The following is a 20,127-nucleotide window of genomic DNA, read 5'->3' as shown; positions in this document are numbered from 1 at the left end:
TACTCCTTGGAAGAAGTGGGGTGGGCAAAAATGCTGGCACTAACTTGTATATGGTTCTGGCTATCTTCTCCTTTTTACTCCTGCCTGCTGACATTTTTCCAGGGTAAGAAGACAATCTTAGGTTTCAGCTCCAGAGTCTTACCCAATATCATTCTATTTGTTCCATCACTGGAGTTGATGGAGAATTAGATGAACGTGCAGAGGGATTACAGGAAAAAATGTCTTTATTATAGGCTGACTTGGTGTCTTTGAGTTTTAAGTCTTAGAAAAGGAGAAAAAATAAATAAATAAATAAAAAAGAAAAGGAGAGACTTCCAGCAAAATTGGTATGTCCTTTTGGTATCTCATGGTTGCCCAAAATGTAGTATCCATGATTTTGATAAAACTCATTTGTATATGTGAATATGGTCCAATTAATTCATTAAGCTATTCTCTTTTTTTTATTTTTTTATTTTTTTATTAAGCTATTCTTAAGCAAATTTCATTAATATATTTTCATTTAAGATTTAATCTCCTTGAATCTAAGCTTTTAGTAGTGCAGAATTCGTTGAGAATCACAGATTTTGTATAAGCAATCATTAAGATTATCATGTTCCTCCTTTTGAAGCAATTTCCCCCATTCATTTCCCAGTGTCTTCTGTGGTACAGTAGAAGGTACACTGACCTAATTGTCTGGATACCTGGGTTCTAGCTGAGCACATAGCCTCAGCTTCTGGATCCCATTCTTTTCATTGAAAAAAAAAAAAAAGAATACTTGTTGAGCCTATATCACAGGCCTGTTGTAAGTCTCAAAAATGATAAAGAAAATTACTTTGAAAGTGTCAATATGGAGGCTTTTTGTATCATCTTCTGCAATTTCTATATTTTTCATAATTAAAAAACTACCATAATAAATGTACAAGAAATTTTCATATGCTTGTTTAATAAAATCCCTGAAAATGTTATTGTGCTTATATTTCACAACTCTATTTCCTAAAATTCATTTTAAATCCACTCTCTTGGGGGATCCCTGGGTGGTTCAGTGGTTTAGCTCCTGCCTTTGGCCCAGGGCGCGATCCTGGAGTCCCGGGATCGAGTCCCACATCGGGCTCCTGGCATGGAGCCTGCTTCTCCCTCCTCCTGTGTCTCTGCCTCTCTCTCTCTCTCTATGTCTATCATGAATAAATAAATAAATAAATCTTAAAAAAAATAAAAAAAATAAACCCACTCTCTTAAGTTTTGGTGTGTAAATCAGAGGAATTGGAACTTCATGAATTTTTTTCTGTGAAAATGATTTAGTGAATGTGTATAATAGTACTAAATAATTTAAAGACTTAGTGTGACGTTCAGATTAGGAAATTTTTTTTTTTGGCAGAGACTTCTATAATTGATTTGTTTCATTTATTTGGACATCTTATGCTCTACAACTCTTGAGGTTCACAGACCATCTGCATTCTTGTTTCTGCCATTTATCATTAAACAAAAATATTGGTTAGAAAATTAGATTCTGGTTTTCTGATGCTGGTTGAAAGTCAGTATGGTATATTGAAAAGAGAGAGCATCCTTGTCTACACAGGCCTGATTCAGTTGGTAACTAATTGCAAGAACTCATCATACTTATTCTGGGGCTCATTCACCCATTATAAAACAAGTGGTTTGAATTAGACTTCTAAGATTCTTTGCAATTTTAACATTCTATGGTTGTTTTTTGAACTCTTCTAAATATCTATCTGAGGAAACTAATATAAAGATTATAATTGATACTGTTTTTAGAAATATTGTTTATTATATTTGACTTATAACTTCTACCTTATTTGACTTAAACCAAGGTGACCATATAATTTGCCATCCAAATAGAGGAAACTTTTGAAAGCTAATAATTACTCCAGGGCAGCAGCTTTTAAACCAGAACTGTCCCAGATAAACTCAAATATCTGGTTACCCTATATGTACCCTATATGTGAATTTCTGTCAACTGCATTATTGGCCAAAATCAGTATTTATCAGTTTTAATTCCTTTTTGTGATTTTCCTGTTTTTTTTCTTCTAGATCCACTGTGTGTGGAAAGTAATGTAGCATCATGCCAGCAGTCTCCAGCTAGTAAAAAAGGGATGTTCACAGACGACTTACATAAATTGGTGGATGACTGGACAAAGGAAGCAGTAGGAAATTCTCTAATTAAGCCAAGTTTAAACCAACTCAAACAGAGTCAACACAAACTCGAGACAGAAAACTGGAACAAAGTATATGAAGTAAGTTGGTTTTATGTGTTCCTCTTTATTTATGAGAACTAAAACCAGGGGCACCTGGGTGGCTCACTTGGTTAAGGATCTGACTCTTGATCTCAGCTCAGGTCATGATCTCAGGGTTGTAAGTTCAAGCCCCACATTGGGCTTCATGCTGGGCATGGAGCTTACTTTAAAAAAAAAAAGAACTAAAACCATAAAAATTGATTCACTTAGGCCTATGGTTAAAGTCACTATGAGAGAATGGTGTGATTTGACAACATAGAGATTTTTATCCTCGTCTAGATTCATTATGTCTTGGAGCAAATTATCTTTTAGACAAGAGGTCAGCAAAGTTTTTCTGAGAAGGGGCCAGCTAGGAAATACTTTCAAGCCATGTAGTTGCAACTAGTCAATTCTGTCATAGGGCAAAAGCAGCCATCGACAAATCATAAATGAGTGCATGTGGCTTTGTTCCATTAAAACTTGATTTGCAAAAAGAGGTGGCAGACTGTAGATTTCTGTCCCTTGTTTTAGACTCTTATACCTGAAAAAATAAACATCAAGTATCAAAAGAAAGCATCTGTAGCGAGGATTAATTCAGTCCTGTGGTGCAAGAAAAGTTTGGGTTTTGAGGAAAAGGTATCATATGTTGTATGTCAATATTCTTAGAACTATTAAGTGATCTCATTTGTTTGGTTTAAGAAATAATTTCAAAGCTTTTTAAGCTAGAATACTATAAAAGGCATCTTAAGTTTACAGATGAGATGCCTAGTTAATTGCATATGGCCTTAGTCAGATGTACATGTATTTGAGATATAGAAAGATGTCCTGAATGCATTCTGGATTGGGAAGAAGGCAGGCTTATAGAACAGTACATACAGTATTTGTTTAAAATTACGTATATTAGATATATGTATATACACATAGAAATGAGAAAAGCCATTAACAATAGGCTGGATGGTGGAATCTGGGCCTTATTTTACTTTGTACTTCTCTGTTTGGATTTTTAAAGTATTTTTCAAAATTAGTAAATCTATTAAAATGTGTATCAGGGCTTAGAATCTGAACCCTCATAATTGAAATATATTTGTGTGCTGTGTTATGTATGTATGTGTATATTTGTACACATGTATGTATGTGTATATTTGTAGTCATTGTATATAGTTTAGTAAAGGAAGTCTGAAAATACGTTTAGTGTTAATCTTGAATAGAAATTTCAAAAACCTAGACTTCCCAAACTAGTAAGCAGCATATCTTCTTGGGGACTCTGTGTATTTATCTTATTCCTGGCACCGATTTATACACAGATAGTATCACCATTGTAAAAATTGGAAGGCTTTAGAGGCAAATTTCAAGGCATAAATGCATTGGTGCTGCCATTGAGAGATCCTCTGAATACTGTGAATGGAGACTTTTGTTGACTAGTAGGAGGGTGGTTTTTTGCAGTATAATGGGGGATTTTTGGAGGGAGAGTGAGTAGAAAATGGAGTATGAACAAAAGTGGTGAAGGACACAGAATTGGGTTCCAGTGTCAACTCAGTCACTTACTAGTTGTGTGACTATAGGCAAGTCATCTGTGCCTCAATGTCTATGTCCTTAAAACAGAGATACTTACCTGCCTTATAAGATTGCTGTGAGGATTAAATGAGGTGTAACACCTATAAAGTGACTAGCACAAAGTAGTAATATTTTTGTATTTTGAGTTCAGTTGATTACATCTTTGTGTGGAAAGCTCATCTCCTAATCTAATGTTCTTGCTTGTTACTGGTCTGTGGCCTTACTTAGAAAATTTTGTCACAATTATGTCAGGCCCTTTACTTTGTGCCAAGCGCCCTACTAGGCACTGGATTTGATGAGCAAAAACAAGTATGTGCCCTCTCTCATGGAACTTACACTCTGGTGGGACAGTTAGATATGAACAGACTAATATAAATAAATATAAAATTGTAGCTGTAATATGGACTACAAAGGAAAAATATAGGATATCATATAGTAAGAGATTTGATCTAATAAAAGGAAGTCAAGCTTTCCCTGAGAAAGTGATGATTGAACAGAGATCTGAAGAATGAGTAGGTGTTGACTAGGTGAAAAAGGAAGGGGATATGATTCCAAGCAGAAAGAAGAGCATATGCAAAAGCCATGTATGGCTAAAGGGATTACAAGGGGACTGAAAATAGGCCCATTTGGCTGAAGTGAAGAGAGCAGAGAGGAGCTGGTGCACAGTGACTCTAAGGACGTTGGGAGGGCCTTAAAAGTAGTGATGATAAGGAACTTTGTCTATTTTAAGAAAGCTAGATAGCAAAAAAAAAAAAAAATTGGATAGCCATTGAAGCCCTAGGGTTAACATCACATTTGCTTTTTGAAAAGGTTATTCTGACTTGAAACAAGAAGAAAGGATTTTTGGGGGTAAGGATACGAGTTGATAGATCGGTTAAAATTTAGTCACAGTAGTGCAGATAAAGAGAAGTTGAGATGAAGAAAAGTGAACAGATTCTAAGAATGTTTAAGAGAGAAAATGGGGGAGCCTGGGTGGCTGAGTCAGTTAAGTGTCTGACTCTTCATCCCAGCTCAGGTCTTGATCTTGGGGTCATGAGTCAAGCCCTGCTTTAGGCTTCACACTGGGCATGGAGCCTACTTAAAAAAAGGAGATAGAGAAAATGGACAAGATTTAGTGATGGAATAGATGTATGGCAGAGGGAAGGGATCAAGACTAGGTTTCTGGCTGGCATTACTGGCTATCATTCCAGCATGCCAATTACTGAGATGTGGAACATGAGTAGGCAGTGCGTTTTGGTAGAGGAAAGACCATAGGTCATTTGAATCTCAAATCCCTTTGAAATATGCAAGAAAAGGTTAAGTATAACAAATCATCTCTCATTGTCTTTTTTAAAAATAAAAACCACATTATTTGTAAAATAATATTGTTCATAGAATTTAATAAATGCAGTAAAGTACAGATCTTAAAACAGCACCTTCTAATCCCACTACCTAGAAATTATTGTCACTAACTTTAGATAAACACCATTTCAGATATCTTTCTATGTTTGTATTTAGATACATGGAAATGACTTTATAAAAATGCAATCATATATATATGCTCTTTTGAATCAGAAGTATTAAATTTAATTTTACTTTAACAGGACAAAAACACTGATACGAAGAAGGGATTACTGAACTTGAAGTGAAAGTATTTTTTTCACCTCAAGAGATGTAGTCATTCATTCTTGAATCAAGCAAAAGCCTTTAGCTTTAGTTTGAAAGTTTATTTGAAAGGCTTTTAGCTTGACTATTCAGTTTAGAAGAACTAAGCATTTGGGACTGATACCAAACTCTAAGTGGGATTTATTTACTTTCATTAGACATATTATTACCATGTGCATAAGATTTCAGTAATCTCTGTATGTGTGCATAATCACAAGAAGACATGATAAGAAGAGTCAGGCAGGAATATATTTTCACAATACTGCCAAAAACATAATTGTCTTGAGTTTAAACTTCCAAAAATGCTACAGGAACATTAGACTTTAAGGCAATGAGTAGAAGTGGGTAGGGAGGTGACATTTGTTGAGCACTTACTATATATGCCACGCTCTTTTCCCTTGTGTCACACTAAATCATGCTTCTCTGTCTCCAAAGAATTATGTAGTAAGCTGGGCTATTATTGTCTGTGGTGCTGAATGAGAGAATTCATGGGGCTGGCAAAAGGAAATAAAGATAGAAGAGTAGTGCTAGCATAAAGAAAGGCGATGACACTAACTGGACAGACATTTAGCAGGGTCCTTGGAGTAGGCTGGAACTCTATTCAAATCCTTACCTCACTATAAAGTTGCTTAGTGATATTAGGTGTTACCAATTTTGAGCTTCGGTTTCCTTAATCTGAAAATGCCTACTTTGCAGGGCAGTAGTGAAGAGGAAGTGAAAGAAGGTATGCAACAATGCTTGGTACACAGATAGGTGGTCTAAAAGTGGTACCCATTTATAGTAATAATGGGAATAGTAAGCCAGAAAGAATAGGAAGGAATATAGATGGGTAAAAGCATCAACCAAATGAACTGATCTTTTGTTTTTATTTTTGTTTTTGTTAGAATACTCCATCTACTATGGGCTACACATCAACATGGATTTCTTCTCTGTCCCAAATCCGTGGAGCTGTCCCAACCTCCATGCCACAAGGACTCCCACTCCCTTCATTTCCTGGGCCATTATCATCATATGGAATGCCCCATGTTTGTCAGTATAATGCTGTGGGGGGGCCAGGGTACCCAGTACAGTGGGTAGGAATTTCAGGAACACCACAACAGTCTGTAGTAATTCCTACTCAATCTGGGGGACCATTCCAGCCAGGAATGAATTTACAGGCATTTCCAGCTTCATCAGTGCAGAATCCATCTGCAATCCCTCCTGGTCCCAAATGAATCAGAGTAGATGATGAAGAAAAGGGAGATTTTTTCAGAATTATTTTCAGGACACCTAAGATACTAAACGTTCTTCTTGGGTTCTGCCACATTTTCCCTCATTTGAGTTTACTTTCCACTGTACTTTTTCATTCCATTGTGGTATTTTATATAGCTCATCATTCTGTAGAACTGTGCAGTTTGTACATAGAACACTGCACACAGAAATGTTTTTTCACTGCAAATCCTATCCTCTTTGATACTTGATTTTTTTAAAAAATACCGTTCAGAATGCTTTAATAAGCTCAGCTTGAGCATTACCATTTCCAGGACACTTTTCATGAATTGCTGAGAAGCCCCCATTTTTTACTGCTGCTATCTGCAGCTGGATGATACTTTAAAATGTATAAAAACTATTTAAATTGATATTCCCCAAACGTGGACGAAGTGAGACCCTCCAAAAGCTGGAGTCTTATGGGATTCTTCACATGTTTATCTTAGGTTTACTTTCACAGAAGGCAGGGTAACTTACTGCAGGAAACATTTTGGTATATAAAATTAGAATAACTTTGTCAACCAATATAGACCGTGAGCCCTTTTTAATGTGATTTTCTTCCCGTCTTCACAGCAGGAGGAGTGAAGCCTTGTTTTAGGTGAGGCGGAGAGAAAGGAAAAAACAGAACTGTAACAGTTCCTTGATTCTGCAGATACTGTAGCTGCTTTAGGATTTCAATAGTAATTCAAAGCAGCTATCTCCTTGTTTCTCATGTGCACACTACATTGTTTTGGGGCATCTGAGAGGCATTGGTTTGGCTTGCATTCTTTTGCAAGGGATATATTGCAGCTGATATGAATCTCATTTTGGGGGAATCTTTGTATTCCTAACAAAGAGGATTCAAGTTACACCTCTCAATCCATTCTTCTGAAGTAAAATGTACTTGACAAGTTGGTTGTAGGTTTTGAGACTTACACATGAAACACTGGCTTTACAGGGTTCTAAAATGTGGGGTATACACTGTCCTGCAGTGAGATAGTAGACCCTTGAAGGACACTATTTAAGTTGCCCTTAGCTTCTTTTTTTTACTACAATTTTTTTAGTTGTTATAATTTCTTATTAGTATATATAGCATCCTAGATGATTTTAGATCTTATGATTTTGGCAGCCTCTTTAAAATCTGAGAGAGATTACTGTCAAGTTGCACTTTACTGGGTTTTATCCAGTTTTAGGAGGAGGTGAGGCAGTGTCAAAATACACTTTTGGCTTTCGAGGAGGTTAACTATAATAATCTTAAAAGGCTAGTCACAGAGTTACCTAATGTTCAGTCTGTGAAACCCAAATAGAATTCTTAAATGGTATTAATCAACTACCACATATACATGTTTAAAATACTTTCCACTCTGAAAATTTCAAGCTCAAATTTCTAGTACACATTTACCTGATAATGAGCTGTCTACTGGTAAACATTCCAAAATTTCACCCAACATTTCTTTTAACAGATTTTCCTCCATATTCCCCTAAAATTTTTACCCCAAGAGCTTGCCAGGTAATGAGGAAAATTTAATAGGTATACATTTTTTTTTGCATAGCCTACTTTGTGACATTCAGTACCCTTTTTCAAAAAATGTGTCTAATATTGCTTAGCTAAGGATCACACTAAATATCATAAAGATTGATTCTGTCATTATCCTTTGGGGTGTCTAAGGCAGCATTTTCAGAATTACCGTTTATAAGAGTCACAGTTTCTTTTCATAAAACATACTCTGGTTTGGGTGATTCTTTCTAAATCTTATGTACAGATTCTTCAAATTTCTTCTACAGTATTGGTTTTCAAGTTGCAGTGATTTTAGGACATTAGCATTAATGCAAATGCTTACATTGCAGTATTTTCCATGTGTACAAAAACAATGCACCTAAAATCCGTAATTCTTTAAAACTGCTCATGTTTTATTATAATAGTTGGTTTTGTGTAATTACACTAAGACTTAATACCTATAAAGTGAAAATCCTGCAGGTTTTAAGATCCCTTCTTCTCTAGATGTAATCTTTTTAAACCGTGTACCCCAGGATGAAAAAACTTCCATGGATGACATGCACAATTACATTTATTATTGGCTGCTCTACATCAAATGTCCCACATTTTGCCACCACTTCTGTTTTATGTATAGCCTGCAGACTTTTGCAGTGCCTTGTAATATTTAGAATCTTTTCAGATTTTTTTGCTGGAAAGAAAAGTAGTCTTCTAAAGTTTGAAGATGGTGAATAGTGTACTGCTGTCTCCGTGCTGACTGCAGTAGTTGGATTAACATATGTTATGTATATATTATGTATATGTAACATGTATAAGTTTAAAGATACAGAAAAAGTGAGTTTGTGCAGAAATTAAGAAACGGTGTTACATCACTGTAGGGTTTTTTTCCCCCATTACTTAAATGTTGATTCAGATTATAGTCACTTTGTGAATATTGGCTAGTTTTTTATCTAGGGGTTTTGCATTATTTCATAATTTTGTGAACTCATATAATAGTGCTGTTTTCATCCTTGCTGAGGTGATTTTCCTCCCCAGAAATAATTAACTCTTGAGGTGAAGCTCAGAAATTCCCTTCTTACTTAACTATGAGCCTACTATATAACAGGAGCCTTCTTCCCATTTCCAAAAAAACACACAAACCTGTCCTTTTCATAGGAGAAAAACAGTTGTACTAAAGTACCCTGCTTGTAAAGTTTATTTGGGGGATAGTCTCTATGTTCAACCACCATGTTTACTTCTCAAAGTACAAGTCTGACAATAGTACTGTATCTCCATATGTGGCAATGTGAGCATTTCATCATGAAGTACATGCTGCTATGTTTGTGAAGTTGGGTGTAACATCATAAGACTATGAAACCAGTATCGGTATAAATCTAATGAAAATAACCCTATGTATATTTGTAGCAGTCTTGAATCTCTATTTAAGGTAATTTGCTGTAATATAACAAATATCCATTTTGTTTTTCATCCTTTTCTTGCCAATTTTATATCAAGCATGAATTCTAATGGTTTGACAGCAAAATTATCTGTGAAAGTTTAAAAGGCACTTTTCCGCTGTAATTTTTGGATTGAGTGTGGAGTGTTATGTGCAGTATGATGGGATGTATCATTTTAGAACCCCAGATTTAATTCCAGTCCAGTTACTTTTGTTTATCTACCTCGTTTTCAGTACAGAAGTGAACACTGCCTGTGAAACTTGCTTTTTTTTTGCCTTGATTCTCAGTATACTTTCAGGTTATAAATCTGGCCTGCCTCCTAGTCCCAGTGCTAACCATGAGTTCGAGTTGAGAGGGACCATCACTCTGCCACCAATCTGTGTTTAAGTGATAAGAGCCATGTGCCTCTGCAGAATAAGCTTTGGGGATTTGTGGATGACAGCAGAGAAGTAAATCCAGCTGGTGGCAATATAGGACTTGATTTAAGGGTCAGTCATAAAATAAATGCTAAGAAAGTATCTAAATTAGACAGTCCAGTGCCTGTAACTTTGCATCTTTTATTAAAGATGCATTTCTTGTCCGTGTGCCTAAAGGGCTAAAGGTTGAAATTGCTTTAACTACCACAATGAAATATTTGATAAATCCTATAGCAGTGGCCTGTCATTCAGCATACTGGTAGGTACTTGCAGTGGCATTTTGTTACCTTAAAATGGCTATATGCTTTTAGTTGAATTGTAGTTGGTGGTAACTGTTTATTTGATCTCTAAAGTTTATTGGAGGCATTGACTTTTTTCTTTGTTGTCTTTTCTGAATGATGAAATGATGCATTCCTTTTCTTTTTCCAGAAAACCTAGCTAATGTTTATAAGCCACATGCTCCTTGTTTCACATGTTTACTGTAACACTACAGCATATTTAATGTTAGCAAAATACTGTATTTCAGGCTTCATGCACAAATACATTCCTGAGGTTTATTTGCCATCAGTTTGAAATTTGGTTATTTAATCTTCTGTTTGGTTTAGAAAAACTTGAGATTTGAGGTGGTGTGCAGGTCATTTTCTAGAATAGATTGTTCATTTTTTCATTCTGTAGTGTACTGGGGACTTTTTATCCCCCCTTTGTTTTGAAGGTGAACCAGAAAGGGGGTATGTTGTAGAAAAGGCCATTGATTTGATAAATATAATTTCTGGGATTCAGTTTCTTTTAAAAACAATCCAGACTGTAAAATTGTGACACTCAAACTTGGTAAAATCCTTTGAAATTGGTATGAAGTTTTGTTGGAGCCAAATGCTTTCAGATCATCATGGAAGTAGTCTTTGTATGTGAAGGATGAACACAAACATTGGTCAGGGTCCTTGCTAGCTAACATAGGCAGGGGCCTGGGATAGTGGCTAGGTTACACTGAAGTTATTTTCAACTGAGATAGTTGAAAGAGTGTACAAACCAACAGCTTCCATTCTGGAAGGTTTTCTTTTAATTTAAAAAAAAAACTCAAAAAGGCTAAAGTCAAGCAAGAAGGGAAAAGAGAAACTGGGCCCTTGAAAAAAAATGTGCGGGTGTAAAATAAACTCCTAAATGTGTGCTTGTCATCCTTTTAGGTTTTTGTTTTTGTTTTTTAAGTTGCATTTCTTTTTCACTATAAGCTAAGATTTCAGATTGAGGTTTGTGGTCCAGAACATACCCTCAGCAGAAATAGTGACTGATCGGAAAGTGCAGTTGTTCAAGGTCTGTCATGCTCAATCTCTTAAAGCTGTCATTTGTTTGATATGAATATTAAGCATGTAGACCTAGTGCAGCATGGGAGCCACTCAGGAAGTTTATGCAATTAATAAACTTTCATGCATAATTTACTATGAAGTATGCAGACTTTCAGCCACTTCTCTACACTTAACATTTAGTTGTATATGTGAACTCTCCTTCCTTAATTGGGGAATGTAGCATTATATAGAATGTTGTTAAACTCAATTTTAATCCTTCTTGACATTAACTTTTTTTTTTTTTTGGTAAACCAAGTGATCTGCCTTTAAGCAGTTGTCTGTTTTTGGTTCTTTGAAACTGTGATTTTTATTTCATTTGTACCCAGCCATTGTAAGTATTTTGTTTTGTTTCTTGGAAATTTTGTTTTGAAACGAAAATAAAGGCTGTGTTATAAAATGAGTATGCTATCTTATTAAAATGCTTTCACAGTCACTGCAATCACCTGTCTTAAACTGATTCTTCATTTATCAAATGTAATTTAGCAGATTTAAAAAATGTAGTCCTAAATAAATAAAATCTTAAGAAAAAAAAGTGCAGCCCGGTAGCTCAGCGGTTTAGTGCCGCCTTCAGCCCAGGGCCTGATCCTGGAGACCCGGGATTGAGTCCCACGTTCAGACTCCCTGCATGGAGCCTGCTTCTCCCTCTGCCTGTGTCTCTGCCTCTCTGTCTCTCTCTGTCTCTCTGCCTCTCTCTCATGAATAAATAAATAAAATCTTTAAAAAAAATTAGTCCTATAAATTATGCTGGCTGAACAAATTAACCAAGATAATCAAGATTATCTCTTGATGTATACAGCTCTAGCAAAAATTGAGTTGTACCTCTTCTCCACTCTTATTAAGGAACTATACTTGTAACTGTCACTATGATTTTCTGAGTATTTATTGTGTTATCTAGACTTTTACTTGTGATAGTTTTAATTTCAAAACAATCCTATAGGCTAAATCTGTTACTGTCTCTACAGAGAAAATTAATGTATCAGAGAGATTAAAGAATTTGCCCTGGTAATATAGCTAGGAAATGGTAAAGCCTGAATCCAGAACCAGATCTGTCTGACTCCCAAGCTCATGGGAAAAACCCCAGGCCACACATTTCTTGGATATACTGTAAAGAAAAATAATGCAAATACATTTACAATAAGTCTTCATCTATTATTAGGATTAGTATGTACTCTTTTTAACATATCTTTCATTAGGTTGTAGCCAGTGCTTGTTTCATAATTTTAGGAGTAGAAGTATGTGTTTATGGTACAAATAAGGATTCAAGATGTGCCCTTTGCGCAAACTTATTAAGGAGATTTCCTTTCATATTGACAATGTATATGGTACACCCTTAGAAAAAATTACATTTGGAAACTTCCCTCCCATATTTCTCATTTACCACACCACAGTGACTTGGGAAACTGCCAAATGAGGTGCGATCACTTGTTCACTTTGATAACTTATTAGAATAGTGCATATGTTATGCAAACAGCCCTGGGGTAAGTTAGAAGCCTATCAAAAATATTTAAGATTAGCTGAGGATTTTATAAATATTTTTTTAAAATCTATTACCTTGATATATTGACCCAGTAATGCTGAGGCATTCTATCTTAGATGATCCCTAAAGGTAGGATACAAGGTACATAGTGGAACAAGCATGGCATGGGTTTTGATTCACAGACCTCTCAAACCTCCATTTTCTCATTTGTAAAATGAGGTGGTTGTATTAAATGAGATCTGTAGAAGCAGCTATGTCTGTCCCTAATGAACTAATTGTGTTTATTGTGAGATATCTCTCTCCGGTGACTTTCACACTAAATTTGTAATTAGGAATCAGGCTGGTTTGGAAATTGGCCCTCATTCTTACTACAGTTAATACAGATATACTTTTTAGAGTGCAGCAGACCTGGATTTGTAGTCTAGCTTTGTGAACTTGGGAAAACTGCTACACTTTTCCACCTCAACTTCTTTATCTGTAAAAAAAGGATAGCTGCCTTAGTTGGGCTGTTTCTAGACTAAATGATAAAGCATATAAAGGACTGGTACATAGTAGGTTTGCTCAAATAATAGTAACGACTACTCAAGGGACCTTACATTATCACTATTTTAAAAGAAGAGGAAACAGGTGACAAACTGAACCCAACCTGTGAGTCAGTGTGAGATTCATTGGTGGAAAAGATTAGGTATTGGCCCAAAAGGTGCTAGAGGATGTAACAGAGTGGGGGTTCAGAGGTGAACATGTCTATGTTGGGGGATAAGACCATATAAAACCCATGTAAAGTGTGCACCACTAGATAAAAGAATGAGATGGCAGAATTGTCTGGCCTAAAGAGTTTAGAAGGAGCTGAAATAGTAGTAGTCGGGGAAAAGAGGGTACAGTGTTACAACAGAAGCTCAAGACAGAAATAAAGGTGTACAGCATAGGTAATGGTCCAAATAGGAGCAGGACCTTGTGATAGATAAATGAATTGGACTAGCTCACATGCATGTTACAAATGAGAAAATAGCCTCAGGAATTTAACCAGTATTTGTAAGGTTTCTTCATCCCAGCTCAGAGATTCTCAACCCTGACTGCATATTAAAATCACCTGGGGAGCTATGTAAAGCATAGCAATGTGAATATACTTAACATTACTGAATTGTGCAGGTAAAAATGGTTAAAATGGTAAATTTTGTATGTATTTTACCACAATTAAAAAAAACGCATGTGTGTCCCATCCCTACAACCAGTATCGTTACATACACATATTAATGTAATTAGGGTTGAGAACCACTGTCCTTGTTTACTAATCAAATGACTTCCCTGCTTGCTACTAGCCAGTTGCTGGTTCAAGAAAAACAAGAAATATGGCAGCCTCATTAGACCTTCTAATGAACTATTTCCTATAACCATATGAGCTTATAGCCTCTCATACAGGCCCCAAGGTTCTGGGCAATAGAGAAAGCTAAGTGGGCCCCTTGCAGAAACTGAACAGCTTGTTGCTACTTGAGTGGAAGATACCAGAAGATTGAGTCCAATGTGAACTCTCCATACCAACTTCTTATGCTTCTTTCCACCTTTCCTGATAAGAATGAACATTAATTAGGTATGTACTGTGCCAGTTACTAAGCTAAGCACTCTACATCATTTAACCTCCACAAGCTTCTGAGGTAAGTATCATTACTATTTCCCTTCTAAGCTCCTCAACTGTCGAAAACTGCTTTCTCCCAGTGTCCAGCTTTATTCCTGGCATGTAGCAGGTACCAAATCTGTAGAATGAATTAATAAGTTCTTATTTCACAGATACAGTAAGGGATCAAGAGGCTAAGTAACTTGTTAGATAGCTAATAAGGAGTTGAACTAGTATTGGAATCCAGATCTTGGCTCCAAAGCATGCACTTTAACTACTATTCTGTGACATCTACTATCCCCTTCTGCTCTCAGGGCTTTGACCTATGTTATCTCTACCCTCTCTGGTCTATCCAGCATGAAGTTTCTCCTGTATTAGGTATGTTAAGACTCTTGTGTCCAAGTAATAGAAATCAATTTGAACAAGCTTAAGCAAAAAGAATTTATTATAAAGATGGTGGTGTCTCACAAAATCCAGGGATAATGCAAATGGGCTTTAGGAACAAATACATCAGGTGCTTGAATGCAGCCAGGATTTTTCATCTCTTCACCAACCAGCTCAATCCCAAATTCTCTGTGAAGGTACATAAAGAATGCTTCCTGCTGCAACCATGAGGATAAAGTAGAGAAAGGGTGCTGGGAAGACAAAACAATAGATGTTTACCTGTACTCCTCCTCTTAAACTGCCCATAAACACATGCCACTTTCCCCACATCTACAATTCCAAAAACGCAAATACCTAACAATCCACGGCCAACTACAAGTCACATGCCCCTTCCTCTACTTCAGCGACAGTCTAAATGTGGCTCCTCTTGATCCTGCAACCTTTTGTAAACTTAACCACTACCAATAGATCTAATATGAGAAATAGATTAACCATGATCAAAATCCCCTTTTAGGAGAGGAGAGGGGCACACCATTATCAGCTACCAAGTCCAAATATGCACCATTTCCACCTGGATAGGAATAAAAGTAAATTACAGGCATAGAAAAACTTATGGGAGTCAATTTACTGATGCACCTTCTCACTTAACCAGTCTACTTGGGCCGAGGGCATGTTCTAGAAGAGAAGTGATTCTCAAATTTGAGAGTGCATTATAATAGTCACCTGAAGGTGAGACCTGCAAAAACTTTCTCAACACAAACAGTCCCTTCAAACACCTAGGTCAAGAGACTTGACCAAACTTTAGTATAGCTTCTAGAAGCCTAAGGCTAGTCCCTGAGATGACTCATTTCCCATTTGGAAAGCTCAGGGCTGTCAACAGAATTTATAGTTTGCTTTAGCCAACACTTAAAGATAGCCCCCTGACCTCCCATTTTTAGAGCATTTACTAAAAAAGGCTTACACCTGTGAGCTCTTCCCCTCCGTCCCCTCTTACAACTCAGAAAGATCTTTCTTAAGGACCTGAGAGCCATTCCTTTGAAATGTAATCATCAGGAAGGTTAGGCCTCTATTTCCCAGTCTCTGTAGGACAGCACCCTAATTTCCGTAAGTGCCAGCTAGCAGACCTAGCTGGCCTAATCGCTTTTACACTCTTGCCCACTCTTTGTAATTTTTCACTACCCTGACTCTACTTGAGCCCCTGCACCCTCCTTCATCCTCCCTCATCCTTCCTTTAAAATACCCAGTCACCTCTGCACAAGTGGGAACAGAGCCCAGCTTTTTCCCCAACTGACAGTAGTTACTGAATAAAATGTTTTCACTGCTTTTATTTCAAGATTTTAAAAAAAAATTCTAGTGACCATGGTAAAATTGGTTTCAGGAGTAGAATTTAGTGATTCATCACTTATATATAACACCCAGTGCTCATCACAAGTGCCCTCATCACCCAGTTTTCACTGCTTTAACTAATGTCAGGTTTTGTTTATCTTTGACATTACTTAAAAACACAGATTGCTGGCCCCACTCACAGAGTTTGATTCTGGAGGTCTGAGGTGAAGCCTGAGAATTCCTAACAGTTTGTAGGTGATGCTGATGTGCAGGTCCAGGGACCATCCTTTGAAAATCACCATTTTGACTCATGGTCTCTATTCACTAGATATGATTTTCTAGTGATACAACTTCCTCAAAACCTCACTTGACTGCCTGTGGATTTCATTTGAGGGGACTCAGAATGCTAATAACAAGTCCAAGAACCTTGTCAAATTATAATCTTTGTTTTTTTTTTTTAAATTATAATCTTTGAATCTTAAGATCTACTAAAGGGAATAACCTGGCTCAGCCTGTTGCAGCTTCTCTTAGTACTCTACTGAATGACTTGGCTTATTCTCCCTGGCATTCTACTCAAGCTATACCCAAGTTCAGAGGTTGGGTAGATAATAATAGGCTGAGTTCAAGGCTATGAAGTGTGTGTGTGTGTCTTTTAAAATATTTATGAGAGAGAGATAAGCAGACTCCACCTGAGTGCGGAGCCTGACGTGGGGCTTGATCCCAGAACCCTGAGATCACAAACTGAGCCAAAACTTAACTGACTGAGCCACCCAGGTGCCCTGCCTCTCTTTTCCGATCTGCTTTGGGCATGTTATACCTATTCTCTCTTCTTTGCATTTCAGCTGAATGTATTTACAGAGGAAAATATCATCACATTTGGGGATCTGGAGGACAAGGAATCTATGGAGGTTTAGACAGATAACCACATTCCAATTACCTAGATGCCAATTTCCTAATCAGTGAACATTTGAAATGAGAAAGTTCTGCTTTAAGTTAGCAAAGCCCATGAACATCTGACACTCAGCAATTGAAGATCTCTTGATACAGGCAGAAGGGCTGCTCTGTTTAGAGTCCTGAGAGTAATAAGCAACTGCCTCACTGCCAAATAACACAAAATGCCAACTTCCCATTAACTGATGTGGGAGATCACTAATCTCTGCCAGTTCCATATTTTGGGATCTATAAATTGCCACACTCCATTTCTCCTATCAGTTTTTGAAGGGATTTTTTTTTCATCATAAGTAGTTTCTAATCCAATTCTGTCTTAAAAGTAATAATAGTAAGGATATGGGGTTGCCTCACAGAAACCAATGACCAAGAATGCTTCAGGAATGATACAGAACCTGGAACTTAAACACAAGACTATATCTCACTTCTGTGCTGAGAATCTGCATTTTTCTTCCCTTTCTATAGAGTACATTTTACTTCTTTCCCTCTGGTGGTGAAATTGCTGACAGCTTCCAAGTTTTATGTTTAGAGAAAAACTGATCTCTCTGGTCCAATTCCAACTTTCCAGGGAATGAGATTCTGATTGATCCAGCTTGGATTGTCTATCTTTGACCCATTCAGTTATGGTTATATGAACTAGAAAACCTCTATTCTTTCCATCTTTCATCCCTTTGAGCCACTGCTCTCTCCTTTTACTAAGAGTTACCTATGTGCACTGCTTCACCATCTATTCTTTGCCAGTATGGCTTGTTCTATCTGCACTATTCTTTCATGATAAATTCCTTTATGGAGCTTGAAGCATTTTCAGCTTTTGCATCCTGATAGACTGTTCTCAGACTTTCATTTATCTGGACTACTCTTGGGTTCTGCACTTTTATATTCTAACTTGGCCTACCATTATCTCCCATCTTTCATTATGTTCCAAGCCAGGTCTGGCTACACTACTCCCTATTACAAACAGATCTTCTATTTTGTTGTCCTCCTGCTAAAAGAGTGGGCCCTAAAAGCCAGTCAGAAGACTGATGCTACATCAGAATCAACTAAAAAGCATGCTGAAAGTCTATTTTTCAAAAGATTATGATTCTGTACGTCTGGAATTGTAGCCCTTGCAGTTATTCTGCAAGAGCTCCCAGATTCACAATGAGGTTTGGAAACAAAGGTCCAAACTAAAAGACACTGTAGCTCTGTGACTACCTTGCAGTTTAATTTGTGTTGGTGCTTATTTCCCAGACCAAAGACGTTCTGGAAAAAAAAAAGTGATAATTTCACTTTGTCTCTGCATTGCCTTGGGCAAATAAGTAACGTCAACTTCACTACTCATAAACTGGGGCCAACAACTCTTCGAAGAATTACGGTAGTTAAAAGTTAAGTAGAGTACTACAGAAATGTTGGTTACCACTTTTACGTTTCATGTGTGTCCCATCTCATTCATTAAAAGATACGCATATTATACCACCCCCCCCCCCGGAAAATGCTCCCTCCTCAGGAATTTTAGCGTTGTTTAGCTGAACTCAATTAATCCACTCTACTTCCTTTCCCATGGTGCATCACTTCTTCCCCCAAACTCCTTTTCCTGGGAAAGGCGGTAAACAGCCTGAAGCAATTCGGCGGATGCAGGGAGTTGGGATTGCAAATCCTAAACACGTTTCACGCCCCGTCACTTCGAGTCCTGTGAGCGCAAGGGCAGAAAGGGTTGGTAATCTTGTTCCTCGACTGCATCCTGAGGCCATAAAGAAGACTACAACTCCCAGGATGCCCCCTCCGCCCCGCCCCACTATCCCTCCCCCAAGCTAGAAAGCGTGTACCATAGAGAAGACGAGGCAACATGGCTCCCGGAGGTGGAAGGAAGAGGCTTCACCCCTTTTGAAGCGGTGAAGATCGGCCAGAGAGGGGGGAGAAAAAAAAAGAAGTCACTAGAGCCCGTCATCGCTTTTATCCTCCTAGCCTCTCCTGAGTCCGGTCGGCCTCACCCCTCCTCCCCACTCCGCCCTCGTCCTCTCGCTCGTTTCCCCCCTCCCCCTCAGGATTCCTTTTCCCACCCCCTCGCCCCCTGCGGAGTGCGCACGCGCCCGCCCCCAGCTTCGCGCCCAGATCGCCGCCTAACCTGCTCGCGCAGCCGCCGTCTCGTCTGCCCACCGACGAAGCATGGGCGTCCAGGGCTTCCAAGAGTTCCTGGAGAAGCGCTGTCCCGGGGCCGTGGTGCCCGTGGACCTCCTCAAACTCGCGCGCACGGTCTCGCGCCAGCAGCAACAGCACCAGCATCGTCAGCTGCCGCCTACGGCAGCGCTAGCACCCGGGGCTCCACGCGCCGCCAGAGGCTCCGCACCTCTGCAACCGCCGCTCCCGCCCGCTGCCTTGGGTGCCTACTCCGGGGGCGCGGGGCCGACTCGTCACCATCACCCCGCTCACCACTTCCACCACCAGGGCCAGGCGCACCCTGGGCTGCACCCGCCACCACCGCCGCTTCCCCCTCCGCTGCCTGGGGCCCGGGTGCTTGTGGACGCGGGCTCGGCGCTTCCGCGGCTTTATGGTGGCTACCAGACGGATTGGGTGTGTGGCGGCCAATGGAACGCCATGCTGGGCTACTTGTCAGCGCTGTGCCAGGCTTGTGCCTATCCCGGCGGCGACGGCCTGGAGCTGGTGGTCATGTTCCCCGGGGGCCTTGGAAAGGACCGGCTGGCCGAATGGGGCCGTCGGTGCCAGGCCGAGCGGCAGACAGCGCAACTGATCGTGGGACACGTGGGCAACAAGGGCACCCCTCCTCCACGGGCCTGGTTCCTGCCACCGGCCTGCCTGAGCCACTGCGTGAGGCTAGCACTCATCCGCTTCCGGGTCAAGGTGAGGGAGGGGCCGGATCTTAAATAATATGCCCACACCTATTCCCTCCCAGCTAAACACCTAACCACCCACCCACTAACCTGCTCCCCATCTACTCGCTCACCGACTTAGCAGCTAATCCACTTGCCTAACTATCCTTTATCATTCTATCCATCTACCCACCCTTTCATACCACCTCATACCAATTTGCCCACCAACACAACCACATCTCTACTCATGT

At 38.8% G+C, this 20,127-nt stretch overlaps 2 protein-coding genes and 1 long non-coding RNA gene across 7 annotated transcripts in view; 2 read left to right on the top strand and 1 right to left on the bottom strand.

Moving 5' to 3' along the window:
• WNK3 (WNK lysine deficient protein kinase 3) overlaps positions 1 to 11,761 on the top strand; it is a 160,777-nt gene extending 149,016 nt beyond the window's left edge. For all 3 annotated transcript variants that reach the window (XM_038587520.1, XM_038587521.1, XM_038587519.1), the window contains exons 22-23: positions 2,029 to 2,231; positions 6,293 to 11,761. In XM_038587520.1, the coding sequence (XP_038443448.1) occupies positions 2,029 to 2,231; positions 6,293 to 6,622 (533 nt within the window). In that variant the 3' untranslated portion in view covers positions 6,623 to 11,761. The remainder of the gene's footprint in view (positions 1 to 2,028; positions 2,232 to 6,292) is intronic.
• Positions 11,762 to 14,838: 3,077 nt separating this feature from the next.
• LOC106558440 lies at positions 14,839 to 19,365 on the bottom strand. Its single transcript, XR_005386284.1, has 3 exons — positions 19,174 to 19,365; positions 18,875 to 18,929; positions 14,839 to 18,738 (listed from the first exon to the last, which is right to left on the bottom strand). It is a non-coding gene; the product is annotated as an uncharacterized LOC106558440 (long non-coding RNA).
• The window catches only part of FAM120C (family with sequence similarity 120C), a 163,543-nt gene continuing 162,281 nt past the window's right edge, over positions 18,866 to 20,127 (top strand). For 2 of the 3 annotated variants that reach the window (XM_038587517.1, XM_038587516.1), the window contains exon 1: positions 18,870 to 19,907. In XM_038587517.1, the coding sequence (XP_038443445.1) occupies positions 19,215 to 19,907 (693 nt within the window). In that variant the 5' untranslated portion in view covers positions 18,870 to 19,214. Of the gene's footprint in view, positions 19,908 to 20,127 lie in introns of all 3 variants that reach the window. The other variant, XM_038587518.1, reaches the window with a different exon arrangement.

This window comes from Canis lupus, chromosome X (genome assembly GCF_011100685.1).
Source record: "Canis lupus familiaris isolate Mischka breed German Shepherd chromosome X, alternate assembly UU_Cfam_GSD_1.0, whole genome shotgun sequence".
Taxonomy (NCBI): domain Eukaryota; kingdom Metazoa; phylum Chordata; class Mammalia; order Carnivora; family Canidae; genus Canis; species Canis lupus.
The sequence above is the reverse complement of the archived record's forward strand: the minus strand, read 5'-3'. Positions and strand labels throughout refer to the sequence as shown.